Raw genomic sequence first — 21,302 nt, 5'->3', positions numbered from 1 at the left:
TCCCAGTAATCAAATGTCAAATAAATAAATAAAATTAGTGTTTAATAATAAAATGTGCGCATCGGGCCACATCATCTGACATCATAGACTTACCCCTGTGTGACATCATTGATCAAGTACTAAGGCAGCAGGGGAACGAGGTGTGGGAGGATATATTCAGTGAATATTAAAAATGTCTGCTCTTAGCTGGTGTTCATGGTCCCATAAGGACTTCCTCTAAGGGATATATAGCAGTTAGGTACCATCTTCACCAGCAGTTATATGCTTTCCTTTTCAATATGGGTTTCAGATTTAAAGTGTGTGTGATAACTTAGCACCATGCGTCCATTCACCATACAGTGAGGTTGTTGAAAGGAAGTTTCACAATCTGAGGGATAATTATTTATGTTCTGTAAGTCAGTACAGGGCCCTTAGGCATATAACATTTAGTAACTCCACGGATAAGAGTGTAAACTTGCATAGATTTAAAAAGCATTTTCTTCCAAGATTGTAATAGTTAAGAGGCTTGTTAAACATGTGCATAGTTTTTGCCATGTGTAATATACTGCTGGCATCACAAATACCAGTGACAGGCAGTAGTTGTGGCATTCAACAGCCACACTGACTACAATTCTTAACACTTTCTCTGAAGCCTTTTACTAATGTGTGGTGTCACAGACATTGTCATAGACATACAAAACACAGCCACTGACATGTAGGATATGGTTGTTGGTTTCACAGTTAAACACTGCACTGATGTGCAGTAAGGCCATCCAATTGACAAACCGACATTTTAAGGAATTCTAGGTATATTTTTTTTTTTTACGAAAACAAAAAAAAATAAAATAAATAAAAATGCACCACGCGGACTGTCAGACTAGTATTTTAATAACCAAACATTAAAATATCCAGCAGTTAAAAGTTGGTTAAGCGCTTTCATCAAACAAAGAATGACCATCAGAACACAATAACACAAATTAATTAAGCTTATATACTCTCCAAGTTCAAATATTTAACTAATTAAATAATTAATTCTTAAAGCAATATACTCCATTTATACCATAGTTAAAACCAATTTTAAATATAACAATAATGAATTTCTAAATAAATAAATATGCAAGTAGATTTATATATACATGTATATTACCATTTTATATGTGTTCTTGTCCACATTTCCAGGTGTGCTTTTTATTTTTGGGCTGTATTACTCTATTAGCCCTCTCTTTTAATACTGGTAAAATAGGTAAATGATCATTCAGACCAGGAAGAAAGTTTGAAGTTCGCCTAAGCTGCCACATTATCTCTTTCTTAAGCAAACAATTTTCAATCTCCCCCTCTACCATCAAATTCAATAATAGCAAATTTAAACCCTACATAACCCTTACAGGCTATGGAATGCCTGCAAAGGGCATTGGTCTCTTTTTTTTTATTTTTTATTTCGTAAGAATGTTCATAAATCCTGCATTTGAGAGCCCTCTCGGTTTTGCCAAAATAAAATCCACTGCAGGTGTTACATAGGGCAATGTATACTAACCTGCTCATGTGGCAATTCCCCTTTCTTAAATGTAAAACATTTCCACCCATATAATTTAAAATAATAGGTGAGGTCTGCAAAATGTATTGGCATTGTGAGCATCGCCCACAAGGTTTAATACTTTCCCTTTTATTTTTTCAAATGACAGCAATCTGCCTTATGGTATGTCTTTACTTTCTGCTATTCTCTACCGTTCTGTATATCCACCTTTTAAGTGTGCTCTCAGGCAGTACTATGTTTTTGAGGCTTATCATTTGTATCCAGCTATCAGATGTATTTCATACAGCCACAGATGTTCTTCCAGGATTTTAGTACAGCATCATGCACAAAGTAAAAATAGCTTTGGAATTTAGCCTAGCATCATTTTTAGGTTCATAGGTTAATACTAGGCTAACTGCTATTGTGGGCCATTGTAAGCATAGCCATTTATCCCAGCTGAGACTCAAACCATGCACCTTGTATTTGTAAGGTAAACACATTAGCCATTATGCCACCTCCCAACCCAAATTTTCCATGATTTCATAAGTTCATAGTTAATTACTAGGCTAGCTTTCTTAATAGGTCATTCTAAGCCTAACCTATTTCCTTCCCAAAGGTGAGAATGAAACACAGTACCTTCTCTCTGTGAGTCATACACCTTAACTATTATACCAAGCTCCAATCTTTTTCCTATAAAGTTCCCTGTGCTTTGTCAAAATGTGTACTCAGAGGATGCATGAAGTAAGCTTGAACAGAATGGCTGCCTGAACACAGAGCTTCAAATAAAGATTGTCATGACGTATAGAAAGAGGCAATCCCAGAAGTAAAAAAACAGAGGGATAGAATCAATGAAGGTGACAGTGTGGAAAAATACGTGATGACTTTAAAATGCCTCCACAAGAGGAACAGATGAGAATAAAATTCAGAAAACTGGCAAGTGATAGAAGGATGTAGGAGAAGTTAAAACAATGATGGGTCAGCAGCAAGGCGAAAGGAAGAGTCCAGGATCTGAAAGATAAATGTAATACAGTGCTGGTGCAATCACAGCAGCAAAATATTAAACCTGCAAAACTGCAGAAAATTACATACTGGCAATGCAGTAAGCTAGATGAGTTAGAGAACTGAGCATGGCACTAAAACATTAGAATTACTGGACTCCGTGAAAAAATCTCAAAGATAAATTTAAAAAAAGTTTGTAATGGGATACTTAAAAAATAACTTGAATGGGTCAAAGAGAATGTGCCCAAAACTGAAAAAATCCACTTTGAAACAAGGTTTAAAGGAATAAATAGAATCCAAAGATACTGATGCTAAGGGCTATCCCATATCAACAAAATGCTTTTAAAAGTAGTGAATGACTTCTTAGATTTACTGTACAGACAAAAAAATGGTTATGGGAATGCAGATGGAGAAGTTCCAAGCAACTGGGACAGATGTCTGGCTTTCAAACCCTGCATTCATGGCTATAGTATGGACATATGAGTTAGTAAGGGTTACAGTGGAGATAGACATTAAGTATTTCAGCTCATAGATTGACAAGAACCACAGACATAATGACACATTTTCCAGAAGAGATGAATTGAGCAGTCAGTAGGTGGAGACAAGAGAGAGAGGGGACCAGTTAAAGACCTCTGTGTCACTGACTGGTCCTCCATAGGGAAAAAGCCTAAGCCAGGCTGAACTGAGCAGAAAGCAAGCCATCAATATGGTTTGATACACAGGAAGGAAGGTAACACAGTGCAGAGCTGAGAAATTAGGGTAATCGTGCAGGCATGCACATGATGTCTCAGACACGCATACACACACACACACACACACACACACACACACACACACACACACACACCCTCACACTGAACAACTGAGTCATAGTAGTGAACTGAAGGAAGGTAACACAGTGCAGAGCTGAGAAATGAGGGTTATCGTGCAGGCATGCACATGCTGTCTCACACATGTGTACACGTGCGCACACACACACACACACACACACACACACACACACACACACACACACACACACACACACACACACTCACATGGAACAACTGAGTCATAGTAGTGAGCTGAAGGAAGGTAACACAGTGCAGAGCTGAGAAATGAGGGTCATCGTGCAGGCATGCACATGCTGTCTCGTACACGTGCACACACATAAGACACACTCACACGGAGCAGCTGAGTCATAGTAGTGAGCTGAGGAGTTTGAGAAGTCTCCCTCTAGGATGATGCACAAGGAGTAGACAAAAGAAAGAATCAGGAAAAGAGCAGATATAAAGAATGAGATAAAAATATTGTTCATTAGAATGGATGTATGTTTAGTTTTCAAAACATGGCTGTGGTGGTGCAGTTATTACTAGACATGTTCCTGGTTGCTTCATGAACGAATGGGTACAAATATAAACTAATAATGGTTTACATTAGAAAGTTTCATATCATTAAGTATCTATATTAGTTAAGTATTGAATTCTATGACTAAAATGGCCAGCGGAGAAGACAGATAACATAACAAACAGAAATTATTTGAGTGCGCTAAAGAAGATTTAGTCAGAGAATATACAATGAAACCTGAGGTTGGTTTGGCTTATGTTAAACTGATTTAGCAATGAAAAGTCTGACCCGGAAAGTAAATGAACAGCAAAAATCAAGGGATGAGAGGATGAGTTAAGAAATGTTGAACTCATATGGGTGCTGTTGTGCCATTAAAAAAAAACAGATTCAGGACTGTTTATCTTCTTCTGTTTATACTTAGCCCCATTAAGGCCAGCAGCCCCTTTTCATAGGATATCCAAGGTGACATTCATACCGAGTAAGAGAATTTGCCCAGGACAACAGGGAAATTCCCATTCTCTTTTCTGTGTCATTTGATCTTTTATATCCACCTGAGCTGCCATCAGCACAGACAGGATCTTGGTTTAATGACTCATCCAAGGAACACCACACTCAGCAAAATTGTACCCCCACCCCAGTGATGCAATACTGGAATATTAATCCAGTTATCTGGTGTGGGAATAAAACCCACACTCTGCTCTTTTGACATCAAAAGTAGGTATGCTACCTGTTGCGCTATCTTGAAGGATAAATATGCAACTTTGGCTACAGACTTTGGGAAATTATAGGGAAGACAAGTAGATATTGAAATTAAGGCACACTGTACCAGTATCTGTATTACTATAGTGACTGAAGAACAGGATTGTGAGACACGCATGTAGGAAAAATTGCTAATGACTGACATTATACCACTCAACTTCCTAGCACAAGAAATCTTGACAACACCAAAAATAATGGGGGGGACAAAGGCCCAAAAGAGGGACAGATTTAAAATTTTGCTTTTATGAATTTGAAAGGTGATAGTTTTGCATTTTCATGCATTTTCTGAAGGATATGAAGTCTGAAGCTCCAGTGTCTGTCATTATTTACTGACTTCAGTCCTCAATGATTTGCCAGAACAAAACAAGTTTTATGAGACACAGATCAAAAATATGAGCCAAAAATGTGGACAGTTCAGAGGTATGTAAAATAAGAACTGCAAGTAAAATGTAAGAGAACAGACAAGATTTTCATGCCTGGTGTACAGGGTGTGATGAAATAGAAAAGACACATATTGATGAGGTTTGAAACATACAAGGAGGATATCAGATTTTATTCTTTCTTTAGTGTCCAGGAAAGGTATGTGAAACTGCCAACAGACTAGTGTACTTTAATAATAATTCGTTCACTTGATAACAAGAGAAAAATTGATAGTAGTTGTGAGACATTGTTTATTGAGGACTTTACATTTTCAGATGTTTTGTCTAGCAGTATTTCAAAAGTATTTTCCAGGTGATTGTAAGACTTTTACAGTCTCCTATAAGGCACAGTGCAGACTGTATGTGGGTTTGGTCCCAAAGTATTGGATAGGCTGGGTTCTACCACAGAAGTTAAAAACAATGAAGTTGATATACCTTGAAGATCAAAGTAATAAAGCATTAAAAGTGCGATGGTTTTTGAATAAGTGATGACTGAATGAAAATCAATATAATTTTATTTTGAATGTTATCAATTTGTTGAATAAACTTACTAAGCTGGGCATAAATCCCTATGTCACTCGATGGGTTGCCATCTGGCTTACTGACAGAACCCAGACTGTAAAAGTAGCCAACTCCAAATCCAGCTCCAGACAAGTGACAGGTGGAGTACCTCAGGGTTCAGTACTCGGACCGCTCTTGTTTGGCATCTACTTCTCTGAAGTACAGGCCAACACTAAGGGACTCAACAAAGTTTGCAGATGACTGCAAACTGGGAGCCATTATTGAATCCCCAAATGATGTGCATATTCTACAAAAGGGCCTTACAGAAACAGATGCCTGGTGCCAGAGCCATGGGCTCAAGATCAATGCTAAGAAATGTATAGTTATCCCCATTGGGAAAAAAACATGTACCCGTGAATTACCACATAGGTGGCAGTACACTAAACACAGAAAGTGTGATAAGAGACCTAGGGACACAGGTGGACAGTGGTCTCACCTTCAGTAACCACATCGCCACAACAGTCAGGAAATCCTTCTATGTGGCACACCTCATCACTAAGGGATTTTCATCCTGAAAAAAGGAGGTCATCGTCCCACTGTGCTCATCCCTCATTAGACCCATTATAGAATACAATGCTCCATTTGTTATTTACCTCTAAAGACATCTGCAACAACTGGAAAGGCCACAGAAATACCTCACTAAAAGAATCACAGGCCTAAATCAGATGCCATATGCTAACTCTCTAAAAAAAACTCCAGCTATACTCTGTGGCATATCATCTACTCAGAGGTGATCTCTGCTTAACATACAAGGCCATGTCAAACCCTGAGCTGTTGGACATGCTACACTTAAAGAAATCCCAGTCCCTCAGACACACATGCTCCAGGGACCTAAACCTTGTCATCACAATGAACAAAACATGCTGGAGGGATAGGTTCATGACCCAGAGACTCCCCATACTCTGGAATAGACTGTCCTTACATGTCAAGCAGAGTGCCTCTTTGGTTCTCTTCAAAAGGAACCATGATGACTGGATAGGAGATGTGATCCCCGGGGTGAATTTCCTATCAGTCGCTCTGCTAGACAGGGGTCCAGGGAAGTAAATAGTGTGGGAAGAAATGTCCAGGAAATTGTTATGGCTAGACTTGTATAGGCCCTAGGGCCAATAGCCTAGTACCAACCTATGATGGAAGAGGCAATTTGTATGGATGAAGCAGTATTTATGACCTTTGTTTTATTTTTTTAAAAATTGTTCCAACTCATAATAGTTGTTTATTTTGAATTTAGTTCTGACAGTTGTGCACTTTGTTTTTTTTTTAATTGATTGAAGTGGACACCCATGACTGAAGTATGAATATGCACATCAGACATAGAAAATGAAAGGCCAGAACGTGAGACTGTGGACAATGCTAAGTTTGGGGAAGAAATGAAGACTGTGCTGTACCTGGAAGGCTGGAAGGATGGATTTCTTTAACAATGTGGGATGCATTTTGTAACATGGAATATTAACGGATTACCTAATCTGGTCAAGAGAAATAAGGGCATTATGTATCGTAAAAGACTGAGAATTTTGGATTGTGGTACTGCAAGAAGCACATGTAGAAGAGCAACAGCAGGTTACACTGATGGATTGTTATTGTTTGTGCAGAATGTTCTCCTTATTTACACGGCTACGGAAGAGAAGAGTAACCTTTCTGATTGTGTCACATCCCTGCAAAAAGACAATATTCTGTTTAATAGATATTATATAGAATTTAAGACAGGAGCTACATGTAGTGTGATTTATAGCATCTACTTACCAGAAACTATACAGAGTTTCATGGACAGATGAGGAAAATGGATAGCATTTCCAGAAGATATTGCTTTCATGGTAAACAAGAATGTAGAATCAAGTGTTAGAGGAGGGCTAAGGCTCTTTATGTGCCATGGAGAGGAACATATGTAGAAAAATATATGAGAGCAGTGAGAATTATTTGTTTTTCTGATTGTAAATTAGAATCAGCACAGCATAACTGTTAATATTTTGAATTTAAAATAAGGACACAAATATATTACCCCTGAGCATATGCGTTAGATAAAGAAATGAAACCACATCCAACAGCGTTGTCAGATCGTGCGCCTTTGGATTATAGCGCAAGTGCTCTGTTTTTCTGTACACTAGAAAAGACATTTCAGATTTCCCACATATCTCCTAAAGTAAGAGCTTTTTTTTTTTAATTAATGTAAACATTTAATAGAAAATAATTTAAATAATGCAATTTACAGCAAGAGAGTTTGGCTTTGGCTAAGGATTGGGATCAGTTCAAGATGCAACATGGAAGGGAAATTAGTTTACTTCCCAAATTGTGTCAGAATAAATACAGGATTTAAATCAAAAGAAGAAAAACACTAGTAGAACTGTAGTGTATGTTTACTGAGGGAGATAACATGATTAAAGAATCTGATTTATTAAAGTAGAAATGAATGAGAACAATTCATGGATAGAGAATATCAATTCATGTGACAATCATTACAAGATATTTTTATAATTCTTCATTATATCAGAAGTCATTGACTGTGAGAATGAAGCAAGTCCAATGAATTAAAGTAGGCCTGAAAAAAGAAGATAATGCAGATTGTGCTAGGCATCCACTTACGGGAGCACAATATTTTAGAAAGAATTGTGAGGAGTTGCATAAAAATCCTCACACAGTGGAAAGAAGGGGTGAGATAATATAATTTTAATTTGGAATTATCCAGATTAGAAGCAGGTCAGGCAGAAGACACAGTGGCACCTGTCACCCAGGAAGAGTTAACTGAGATCATAAAGTGTCAAAGGAGAGAGGAAGACCCCCAGGTTGTATTCAATTGCTGACTGAATTTTGGTTGATGGATCAATAAACTGTACTGATTAATGCTGTTTTTACAGTTTTGGAAACTAAAGATGTTCCTTCTTCATGGAAATAATGTCCAATGTCTCTAATACCAAAGAAGGGGAAAGAGTTAATTCTGCCATCATCTCATTGGTCTACTATGATCACAAATCGGTCATGGTGATGTTAGCATAAGAGAGGGGCAAAATGCATACCTGAGTTGATAAGTAATAATGACTAGTGTGGGTTTGTAGAACAGAGGAAACATTTGGTAATTAAGCAATAATCCATGACTTTGCATGGGTATATCAGGATTTACCCATGCTTGGTGTGGTGTGTTTATGAGGATAAAGCCCACGTGATTAAACACAGCCAACCATGGGTGAATCTTGATATACCCACAAAGGAGAGTGTATTATTGCTGTTATACAATAACATTATTTAAGAGATAAATTGCTTGCCTTTCTTAGATAGTTTCTCTATATAAGGGCTCTGTAGTATCCTTCCTTGTTTACTGATGTACAGCACATGTGTATGGAAGGAACAATGGAGAAAAGAGAATCCATGGTGCATTTTTTTTTTGTTTGTTGTTTTTACTTCTCGTATTTTGCTCTGTACTCTAAGCATATGCCAATAGGGAGTCTGGCCTCTCAATGGTAGTTCAAAGGACAAACTTTTTTCTATTATCAAAAAAAAAAAAAAAAAAAAAAATTAATTTACAATTTTATATTTTATTTTTTATCTGTTTTATTTGCTATGATTCTTATGTAACCTTTTATGCCTTTTTGTGAAAGTGTACAACTAATGGAGCTTTTCTCCCCGGGCCTCTACTGAAAATGGGCATGTATCCAGTTGGACTAGCCCGGTCAACAAATGTAAAATAAAATAAATAAATAAATTGGTATATGCTTGACTCACAATAGGCACGCTGATTGGAATGTCCAGTCAGAGTGCTCATTTTTGAAGAGTAATGAGCCGGTATTGTATAATATTCTAAAAACACAGCTGTTAATGAAGGGAGTAAAATAGCAAAGGATGATGATGCTGATATTAAGTTTGGGTGTAGAAAAAGCTTTTGATAATGAGGAACTGTATTATTCAACACAGATCCATATAATTCAAAGCTGTTCAATATACCACAGCAGAACTTATTTATTCAGACAAAGGTAATTAAACTGATCTTGACTCAAGTCAGTTTGGCTTTGTGAAAGGCAGATCCTGAATCTTGAACCTAATAATTTTCTTTAAAAAGGTTACAGAGTCTGTAAACAGTGGTCAGTTAATGTACACTGCTTATTACAATTTGCTGGGCAAGGCTTCTGACACCACCCCCATAACATTAAAACTTAAATTAAACTCCTGCACTGTCCACTGAATGTAAAATTGTAACCAGTGCAGTACAACAAGGATCAGTGCTAGGCTTTCTCTTGTGTGGCATTTATTTTGTAGACTTACAAGCTAAAGGCATGCTTGGCCATCTTTGCTGATGACTGCAAGCTTGGCACTGTTTTCTAATCATCCATTGATAAACAGCCCTAGCAAGGACTGGAACATGCATATGCCTGGTGTATCAAAAACATTGTCCATGATTTAACAAAATATAGTGTTCTTATCAATGTTGGCTGAAATCTTAATGTATGTCCAGTGTATATAATACTGAAAAACTGTAGCACATTTCCACATTTCTTGTTGACATGCTGGAGGAAGTGAGATCCTGTCTCATAGAATGTTATGCACCTCAAAAAAAAGGAGGTTAGCTTTTTTTATTTCAGAAATTATTATCCCATCTGATTCTCGACCAAGAATTATCCAAATGAAAGAAGCAAGTAAAAACTAGTTATGTTGGTCATACATTGTTTCTGGCAAGGGTGATAGTGTATGATTACACTAGAGTAGGGATCAATAATTTAAAGTCATGTCTTACAGAGAACAAGAATGTTTGTACCCAAAGTCATAAAATGATGGCCTGTAGTCCAAAATTTTGATTTTAATTTTTAATCAAAATACCCAAAACTTTAGAAAAATGTGGCTGCATATCAGAGTAAAACCACATGGAATGCAGTCTGCAGCACTGGATATTTTTCCACATTGTTGGTACTGACCAGAGAAGGTTGTTATTTAAAACAACATGTTAGCTCTTCATTGTCTCATGGGTATAAATACAATAAGTCAAATACCCCTGATGGATTTTTTTGCAATTAAAATGATGTTTCTTTCTTTGACATTACAGCCTTCTGCTACAAGCCTGACTGTATTTGTAGTTTATCATGCTGGCTACAATGAAAACAAATAATGCAACAGTATATGAATTCTGATGAGAAGCAATTTTGTATTCATTAGTAAGACCTAAACAGCTTCATTTTCCTGTCATTGGTGTTTATAATTTATTAAAATGTTTACATTTGTGAGCAGTGATATGCAACAAAGAAATGAATATTTGAATTTGTGTAATGTTTAGAAATTTACAGATAATGCAACCAAACCTGTGACTAAACAATTAAATAATAATTTTGAATCTTCTTTTGTAGGTTCTGGCAAGTTTGCGCAGTGTAAGGAGTAACTTTTCTATCCTAGCCAATGTGCAGACTCCGACTAACAAGTAAGTAAAAACTTCTTATGTGATGAAATACAATAATGATAATATATATATCTATATCTATATATATATATATATATATATATATATATATATATATGGTTTCACTTCAGAATCCTGAAATATCACAGAAACTATATATATATATATATATACATTTTTTTTGCAGGAAAAAAAAAGTCTTTCCTTCAGTTGAAGGGTGCATGTGACACAGAACAATATCTAATCATAACAACTGCACACCTGATGCATGTGTAAGAACCTGTTATACATAACTGCCCTCTTTGTTACTAATGCTCCAGTTAACACACATGATTTGTCTGCTTTTTTATTTTTACTTCATCATACTAGATAGAAGTGGTTGTTTTTAGATGTGATGGAGGAGAGTCCACTGTGGAACATACAAAAATAAGGGAATATAGGAAGAGAGGGATACCACTGTACTAATTTAAAGAGGAGTGAAATGTACATATCCACATAGAAATGACAAGAAATGATAAAAATGCACATGGTGTTTCAGAATGTAGGGCGGGTAAAATGCATTGTTGATGGCTATGTATGAAATGAGAAATGATGAATTAAAATATGGGCCTTAAGAATCAGTAAAAAGTATACAGTCATCCAAACAACTACATAAATATGATAGAAGGTGGGAGTTCACAAATCTTTTGGATGAAACAATTAATGGGGAATTTCTTACATTGTGCAGTGGAGGACATCTAGTTATACACAACTTGAATGTGTGATTGTTTGTATTAGCCAGTGCTGCAGATAAGATAATCTAGTGATCTAAACCTATGAAAAATGTTATAGAAGGGAAGCTGGATTGGCAGAGGATAAAAACACCAAAAATATATCCACACATTATTCAGGAGTTAGATAATAGTGCAGCTGCCAATATCAGCTGTATGTGTAGTATGTACAAGCTAAGTGATGTTTGTGTAAGTAAATGGTACTTGTTGGTTTTGTCCGAACGGACTAAAAAAATTTGAAGACGCTCTTGATGAGGAAACCTCACAGAGCAAAAAAAATGGTACAGCTTTAGCAGTAGCAAGCTTACCAGCAACCTGAGTTTTTAAGGTTGAAAAGTCAGTTGATAATCCGATGAAAAGATGATGCATCAAGCCTGACTTTTGGAGTTGTAGTGATTTGCTGGTCATAGTGGGATAGTGAATGGGGCAAACAAAGAGAGACATAACCCCAGGCAGCCTTGTAAAGGAAGTTGTCTCTGTGTAAGAAAAAGAGCATTAGAGAACCAGTTTATTGGCATATGGTAGGTAATGGGGATCATCCAGAAACACCTAAGTGGTAGGTAGTTATTACCTTGCAAACAGAATTAAAGGAAGTCCCAGGTAATAGCCCAAAAGAATGCTAAGGGTACTATGAAACAGACAATGTCATACTACAAACTGAAAGCATTTGGCAACTTCTGGACAGATTTCAACTGAAACAAGGTGGGGATTAAACTAGAAGGGCCTCCAGTACTAAGGTTTATAAGTCCATAGCTGAATATTAGGCTGACTACCTTGAAAGTCTATTTTAACCTTAGCTAATAACCTGAGGTCAGAATCAAACCTTGTATTTTGTGTTTATGAGGTAAAGACCTTAACCATTATGCTGAACATACCCCCACTTTAAGTAAGAGATAATACCTTTTGTAGCAGAAACGGTGGCGAGTCTAGTAAATGTAAGTCCAGCTTAAAGTGAGTGGCTGAAGTCAGAAGTGAATTTAATGACAGTTGCTTTTGTTTACTCTTCATAGCTCTGAACTTGTGTTGAGAAGGGGGATGTAAAAAAATAGGCAAATATGAAGCCCATAGGCTGCTTCATGATTTAATGCAAAGAGGTAAGATTTCATATGAGAGTTGATGGTGGGAGATAATCTTTATATTTTTTTAAATGAAGCTTCTGTCATGTGAGTGACATTTGTTGATGAATAAAACCAAACTAAATAGTAAAGTTCTCAGTCTGTGTGCTCAAGATATCAGTAACATAAACTCAGAGCTTTAAAAATCTTAGCTGCAAGAAACTTAGAGTTGGGAGAAAACCTCTAAGAAATTAAAATATTAAGTCACAAGAGATAGATTAGACATTGCCAGCAGTGTGGTTATGGTTTTTGATTCGTATCTTCAAGGTTTGACATTCAATTCTGATTTCCATTTACTGAATATGTGTTTTGCATTTTTTTTTTCAGTATCTGTATGGGTTTCTTTGTGTAATCTGGTTTCTTCTCACATTTCAAAAACTTTCTAATTGAATTGCCTACCCTAAATTTTCTCATGGCATCAGTAATTTAAAGAAAGAGTACACACATCTTACATCTCCCCTTTTTATAAGTAAAAATAAATTACTTTCTATAGTAGAATTTTGCAAGACAGTGGATTAAAGTATATGGATTTTACACGGTCTCTTTGATAAAGTGCTTATATGCTTCTGAGTACGATCCCACATTCCAACTGTGGGAAGAGTTAAATACTATTTGTTATTCACATTTTATGCTAATTATATGTCCTGATTTTTTTCTGGATGTTCCTGCTTTTCAAGGGCGTCTGTACTTATTTTTAATGTCTGCAGATTAAGAAGTGTACAGAACATACCAGCATTTTAATCAAACATGTAACTTTTATTGTAAACTAAATGGCAGCTTAGCAGAAATGATGTTAACACTTCAATCATCATAATCACACTGCCATTAGCCTCAAAATACAATGCATCATTATATACAGTCCCTCTTACATGACTGTGTTTTACTATTCTTAAACTTGCAATGGCTGTAGTACATATTTGCATTATAAACAAACTCTACTCAGTTTAACTATTGTGTGTGTATGTTTATATATATATATATATATATATATATATATATATATATATATATTTACCTGATAATATTGAAAGCCGACATAGCTGAAGACGGATTCACTGAGATGACATAGATGAAAACCCACTTCATCAACAGACAGGATGAACAGGTATAAGAAACAAAATCATGGATGTGGTACAAAGTCAGGGACGGTGGCAGTGGGGAAGTATGATGCTGTGTCCATGATTGCGTATGTCAGGAGGGGTGAATGTGCGCATGTTTGTGGGAGACTGAATGACAGGGTCGCTTTGCTGACATTATGCATTGGCCACCAGCATTGACTGCAACTGCGAAGTGCTGATTAGCACTAGCAGTTGCACAGTATGATTCAGAGAGCTGATAATGAGGTATTTCGTCATTGTGGCTTATCTGTCTCTGAGTTGCTGTGATCACGATCTTGAAAACTGTCCCTCTTTTGCTGCAGTTGTCTAATCTCATTCCAGGGTTATTTCTATCTGAGATTAACATTTCTTGGAATAGCGCCTTTTTTTCTGAGGAATAGCAATCACAGAGTTGGTATATATAGGCTTGGGGAGTTGGAGCTCACCCTCTACTTTGGAGGTACATGAAGGCTTCCCCTTACAAAAAGATCCTCAAAGGAGAACAGTAGTATTCGACATTCTCTATTCTCCTGCATTTTCTTAGCAATGTTTTGTAATTACTAGACTCATACTTATGAGTCTCAGAATTAGAATTAAGAATCCTCTCTTTTTTTTCTGGCATGCAGTTCTGTTAGAGCTACAGAGTATTTTCCCCTCTGTAAACTGCTGGCGGGGTAATTTAAAAATTATGTCAGGGGCCAGCATCCCTTATTCCACCTTTGTGTCCAGTGACATACACTGACATCCCAGCACTGGGCAGATTCTTTTGCATGTTCTCTTATTGCATGCTGTTTTAATATACCTACCACCATTCCACCCCCTGATATTTGAGAAAGAGAGGCTAAAATCTGCATTCATAAAAACAGAAGAAGAAGGAGAAGGTGGTGAGTGGTTACTGATAGTTTGTCATTGCAGTACAATATGTGAAACCTGAGGTACATGAGTTAGTTTTACAGCAGAATGAAAATAAGTGAAAGCTAAGTGACCAGTAGGGAGTGGGACTGTAGTCAAGTCAACCGAAATAACAAATGTCATGGAAATTTACTGGCACAGATAAAAGTGAAACTAACACCATTCAGCACATCAGCAGCAGCAAGAGATGCCCTTACTTAAATCAAGAAAGTAAAATAAGATATCTGGGGAACACAGCTCACCAAGCACTAGAGTAATAACAGTTTTAGAGGAGGCAGTATCAAAGCAAGGAGTTCTCTGAAGAATCGCCAGAGAGTGTGTGTGTCTTTCAGCTTATCCCGTTTAGGGGTCGCCACAGTAAAACTCCGATCCGCTAATGTTTGGTAGTGGATTTTATGTGCCGAGTTACCAGCCCTGACGCACAACCTTCAACGAAGGCACGCCCATTCACGCATGCCTCCACACAGAAGACGCTGTATCTAAGAATCGAATGGGACAACGTCTTGCTGTGAGGTGAAATCGCCAGAGACTCACGGGGTTAAATCAGAAAACAGTGGGCAATGGAAGTCAGCAGAAGTGGGCAGTGTAGTTAGGGGAGAGGACAGAAAGGACTGAAGGCATGTTATTTTAGGAACTGTGAGGATGAGCAATGAGTTAGACAGATAATACAAGCTCCGCTAGCAACATAGACGATATAAGATGTAGAGCCTGGGCTCAAGATTTATAATGCTGTGTAGAAGCAGCTGTGGCAGGAGGAGAGTATGAGTAAAGGGGGGCACATGGAGTCATGGAATAGATCTGAGCATCTGTATCCTTTTGAAGGGGAACAGTGAGAATTTATACCTGCAAGACAGTAATTACACATTCCCTGTGAAAGTAATGTGGGGATAAAATTTATAAGGAAGCTGGGCCACATCACTTAAATCAATTGATAACTATGAAATTAGGCATTCCATGGGAATAAGAGGTGGGGATTTGCAGAGGTGTGACAGACTGAGTTGAAGTAAACATTAGTCTGGTGCAATCATTGGAGTGAGAGAATGAATGGAGCTATGCTAATGTCTAGAACTGGAATGGAATTAAATAGACACTGCTAGTAGCAGAAGCAGGTGACGTGGTTGGGAGTACTGGAAAAAGAAGTAACAAGGGACATTTGCCTGGGGTTACAGTGAGGAAATGGCAGGATAAATAAATGAGCCTTGTAATGAATTACCGTTAACTATGGCTGTTGTGCAAATGAAAATAATTACTGATGTGAACAGCTGTGGCAAGAGCTAATAGTAAGCTTCATGGAGGTAGCTGTGCATCCTAGCAGATATTCAGCCAGAAAATGATCAGAAGTAAGGAGCAGCAGGCCTTAACCTTATCCGCTAAGCACACCAGGTTAGGAAACAGTACAACAACATGATGTTTAATGCATCTTACATGTTTATCATCCAGCAATGTATACACAGGGGTTATATTGTTTTTACAACATAACTTTTTCCCATCTGATTATTATTATTTTTTTACTTTTGAACTGCAAAACCCCAAAGCCTTCACTGCTCATACAGAATGAATGAAAGCAGTGGCCTTCACTGATTGATTCTGAATGCTACATACCTATGAAAAGTGTATTTGCACTTCTACAGAGTTGAATACAGAACTGGCATTCATTGACAGCAGATTACGAGTTGCTTTTCTTATTACAAATGTTGAAAATAATGTTTTCTGCCTTCAGAAAATGGAAAAACAGACAAATCATATGGACAAGATTCTTTATACAGTGTTATGTAATCAATAGAAGGTAGCATGTGCAGTTTGTATGCATTACTGACCCACTCGTTTTAGAGATCCCCTTTTCAGGAAATGACAATCACCACAAAATATATTATGTAGTAATGTTATATATATATATATATATCTATGACAATGTTTTTATGTTTTCACATGATATATGATGTTGGTATAAAACATTTTGATTTGAAAGGAAGCCATTTCTGTATTGTTATGCTATTCTACAGAGAAGCAAGCAACTCTCTGAACTTAAGATTTCATTATGGATGTTTATTCAGTTCTTTGTTAAATTTTTTTATTTCTTGCCTTTGAATACGCAATCAGAGAAGTGTCATTTTCCATGGAGTCCCAGTGAGAAAAGCTCCAATACATATAATGAAGTTCATTTTTGCAGTAAACATTTTGATAACTATAGTACATAACCAAAAAGTCTTAAAATAAGATAAAAAAGCCTAAACTGTGCAGCTAATACTCTATTAATCAGGATCACAGCAATGCCAAACTAAATATCTGTGAAGCATGAAAGCTATGCATGCATTGCTGCTGGCTGAACAGCATCCTAAAATTGTAGCTAAAAGCATTTCTGAACTAATGTATTGATTAGATTCCTAGACTTTTTTAAGAACACAGTGTAGTATACACAGTACGGTATATACAGTGTAGTATAGGCAGTGCAGTATAGACAGTCTGGTATGCACAGTGCAGTATAGATGGTGTGTTATGCACGGTGCAGTATAAACCATGCATTATGCACAGTGCTGTATAGACAGTGCATTATGCATGGTGCAGTATAGACAGTGCATTATGCACAGTGCAGCATACAGAGTATACTGTCACAAAGAGGGAAGCAGTATTATACTTTTATACTGAGACTTGCTTTAACAAATTCTTACTAAACATCTCTTCATTAAGTCTGCTTTCTTTCTTTTTACACAGAACATTTGTGTGTGTCCCCTGCCCACACACACAGGGTGTGTCATCACTGACATCTTGGGCAACAGGCCATGTTTTATGTAGGGGGTGCAAGTTTAAAATGATTATTTTTCCTTGTTTGCACATGTTGATAACTGCTGCCTGACACAGTATTGCTCACCATGTGAGATTAGTGTTGGTTATGTTATCAAGGATTTTTATGCCATGGGCAAGGAAATGTTGGTCTGAGGACAAGACACAGTAGGAACACCAACAAATCCGTGGAAAGCGGAAGTGCTGTAAAAAAAAAAGGAAGTACAATAATAAACCAGTAAAGAAAAACAATGGGCACCAGTGGAAAAAATAACTTGAATTCACTAGCAAACATATCACATGTAATTGTTTTCATTCTTCCAAACAGAACTGAGAATAGACTGAGTATGTAGTTGCATATCTGACCTGTAGTTAACCAAAGGCAATGTTTATATGTTTCTGCCAAATACCACTTTTGGCCAAAAAAAGATGACCAAAGGAAAATGGCATTATTTAATTCTCTTTTTGGTTGTGTCTACACCCCATAGAGGAGACAGAGCCCATGTAGTCCTTGGATTGATACAATTAGCTCTAATGTTGCTTGCTTCTCTGTGGAATAGTATAACAATACAGAAATGGCTTCCTTTCTATAATAGCATAATCAAAATGTTTTATACCAACATCATATAAAATGTCTTTCAGCTTTTCCTGATTAGGGGTCGCCACAGCGGAACTCAGGTCCGCTAATGATTGGCTCTGAATTTTTACGGTGTTGAGATGCCAACCTGACGCCTCACCTTCAAGGAAGGCACACCCACTCACGAACGCAACTACCTTCATGTCTTTTAAAGTGAATTTGACTGTGGGGAGGACATGCAGACTCTGCACAGAAGGCATGCCAGCTGAGAATCGAACTGGAGAGCCTCTTGCTGTGAGGCGACAATGCTAACCGCTGCACCACCGTGACCAACATCATATATCATGTGAAAATATAAAAACATCATATATACATATATATATATATATATATATATATATATATATATATATATATATATGTGTGTATGTATACACACCCGCATAGACAGACACACACATGTGCATATCTATGTATCTATTATTTTAGTTAATTTGGTCAACGTTCACGTTTGTCGACATCCCAAAAAGACAGCCCAATACATTGAAACTGCGAATATCAACCTGTTACTCCACATGTACCAAGAAACAACCTTGCTGTATGAAAAGCTGAAAACAAAGAATTATTAAAAAAAAGTATTGTTTTTGCAGGGGACAAACCTCTTTGTGCCCCCACACACCTTGTTAGTTATATATAGTAACTCTGAGATTGCACAGAATTAAGGAAAGTGAATATTCCCAAACCCTGAGAACTGTGCTGTCTCACACACCTGTCATCCATCTATTTAATCAACTAAAACAGATGTCAGTCAAACACACTGTTGACTAAAGTATCTGCAGTCATATTTATTTACATATGTCTGTTACGCAATCAAATGAACAATTCAATATTTAAACTCATTATCCGTATGATGCATAATTACATGCACACCTTTACATCCTGATGCATTTGTTCCTACTAAACATGAGCAACATCAAAAGCAAATTATTTATTTGTTATTTATTTGTCTTTACTTACTGGGAAATTCCAATTGGGCAGTACACATTTTCAGCAGAGGCCTGGGGAGAAAAGGCCCATTTCCTTACATTGTATTGTACTAAGCTCCAGTTAAACACAGAGTAGTTACATTTATGCATTCTAAGATTTTACAGAGGTGGAAGTTATTAAAACAAAAACCCAAATGCAACTTAGTGTATTGTAGAGCCAGCAGTTATGTGTAAAGATTGTTTTATCATTTTAGTGAGAGTTTGAGGGTATTCTTTTTAAGGAGAGTATTTGGAGAGAACCAAGCGGTGAGCACAAAGTCTTAAGCTGGTCATGAGCTCCTTTATTACATACTGGTTCTAGATTATTTAAAGTCTGGAAGAATATGTTATTACAGTGCTGTACAGCAGTATCTAGTGGCATTGTTCTGACTCCTTTATTACATACTGGTTCTAGATTATTTAAAGTCTGGAAGAATGTGTTATTACAGTGTTGTACAGCAGTATCTAGTGGCATTGTTCTGACTCCTTTATTACATACTGGTTCTAGATTATTTAAAGTCTGGAAGAATATGTTATTACAGTGCTGTACAGCAGTATCTAGTGGCATTGTTCTGACTCTTTTATTACATACTGGTTCTAGATTATTTAAAGTCTGGAAGAATGTGTTATTACAGTGCTGTACAGCAGTATCTAGTGGCATTGTTCTGACTCTTTTATTACATACTGGTTCTAGATTATTTAAAGTCTGGAAGAATATATTATTACAGTGCTGTACAGCAGTATCTAGTGGCATTGTTCTGACTCTTTTATTACATACTGGTTCTAGATTATTTAAGGTCTGTAAGAATATGTTATTACAGTGCTGTACAGCAGTATCTAGTGGCATTGTTCTGACTCCTTTATTACATACTGGTTCTAGATTATTTAAAGTCTGGAAGAATATGTTATTACAGTGCTGTACAGCAGTATCTAGTGGCATTGTTCTGACTCTTTTATTACATACTGGTTCTAGATTATTTAAAGTCTGAAAGAATATGTTATTACAGTGCTGTACAGCAGTATCTAGTGGCATTGTTCTGACTCTTTTATTACATACTGGTTCTAGATTATTTAAAGTCTGTAAGAATATGTTATTACAGTGCTGTACAGCAGTATCTAGTGGCATTGTTCTGACTCCTTTATTACATACTGGTTCTAGATTATTTAAGGTCTGTAAGAATATGTTATTACAGTGCTGTACAGCAGTATCTAGTGGCATTGTTCTAAGTACATTCCAGTTTTATTGTTTTAGTATTTCACTGAAAATATCTTTGCTGAAATTGGTTAAATTTCATTTTTATTACAGATAATATGTTTATCTAAGTTATGGAGAGTTCTGATAGCATATTGGTTCATAGGTAAGTGCCAGGCTATCTGCCCGAGGGCATCTATAAGCCTAGCCAAAATGTGTTGGCATTCGTCGCCCCCTTAGATTAGTTCCCTTTGCCTCTGTCCAGCAGAGCCATTAGTTATCTGTGCCTCTGTCCAGCAGAGCCATTGCAGTGATCCCCAGGGTAAATGTTCTGTTTCCCGTCCACTCATCAAAGTTTCTCTTGAAGAGTGTTAGCGAGGGGCTCTGCCTAATGTAGATTGGAATCCTGTTCCAAAACATGGGGAGTCTCTGGGACAGGAATCTATCCCCCCAGCACGTCCTATTTATTGTTGTGGTGAGGTTTAGATCCCTAGAGTGTGTGGCTCAAGGGGATATGGTTTTCTTTAGGTGGAGCATGTCCATCAAGTCGGGGTTGGACATGGCCTTGTATGTCATGTAGAGATCACCTCTGAGTAGGCAGTATGCAACCGAGTACAGCTGGAGTTTCTTCAATCAGGCTGCATAGGGCATTTGTTTCATTACCATTACCATTAGGCCACCCTCACTCCAAAGTCTATCTTTTGTCTCTCTGCTGCTGTAGAACTCTGCAGGACACCTGGCAGGCACTTGCTGAGCTGAATACAAGGGCAAAGAAACACGCAAATGCGGTTTTTATTGCAGTGAAATTAAAGAGAGAGAAATTAGCCCAAAATGGCCAATAAACTACTAACTTCTGGGCTACAGCAAACAAGGCACACAATTTTCAGAAAGAAACCGATCAAATAA

The 21,302-nt window shown here is 37.1% G+C and overlaps 1 protein-coding gene across 2 annotated transcripts in view; it reads left to right on the top strand.

Moving 5' to 3' along the window:
- The window catches only part of PDE4A (phosphodiesterase 4A), a 1,515,730-nt gene that overhangs the window by 850,431 nt on the left and 643,997 nt on the right, over window positions 1-21,302 (top strand). For both annotated transcript variants that reach the window (XM_044084565.1, XM_044084567.1), the window contains exon 4: window positions 10,878-10,948. In XM_044084565.1, the coding sequence (XP_043940500.1) occupies window positions 10,878-10,948 (71 nt within the window). The remainder of the gene's footprint in view (window positions 1-10,877; window positions 10,949-21,302) is intronic.

The sequence above is a fragment of the Protopterus annectens genome, chromosome 9.part0 (assembly GCF_019279795.1).
Source record: "Protopterus annectens isolate FY-2018-M chromosome 9.part0, PAN1.0, whole genome shotgun sequence".
Lineage (NCBI taxonomy): Eukaryota > Metazoa > Chordata > Ceratodontiformes > Protopteridae > Protopterus > Protopterus annectens.
Note: the sequence above shows the minus strand (reverse complement) of the source record. Positions and strands in the feature narration are given on the sequence as shown.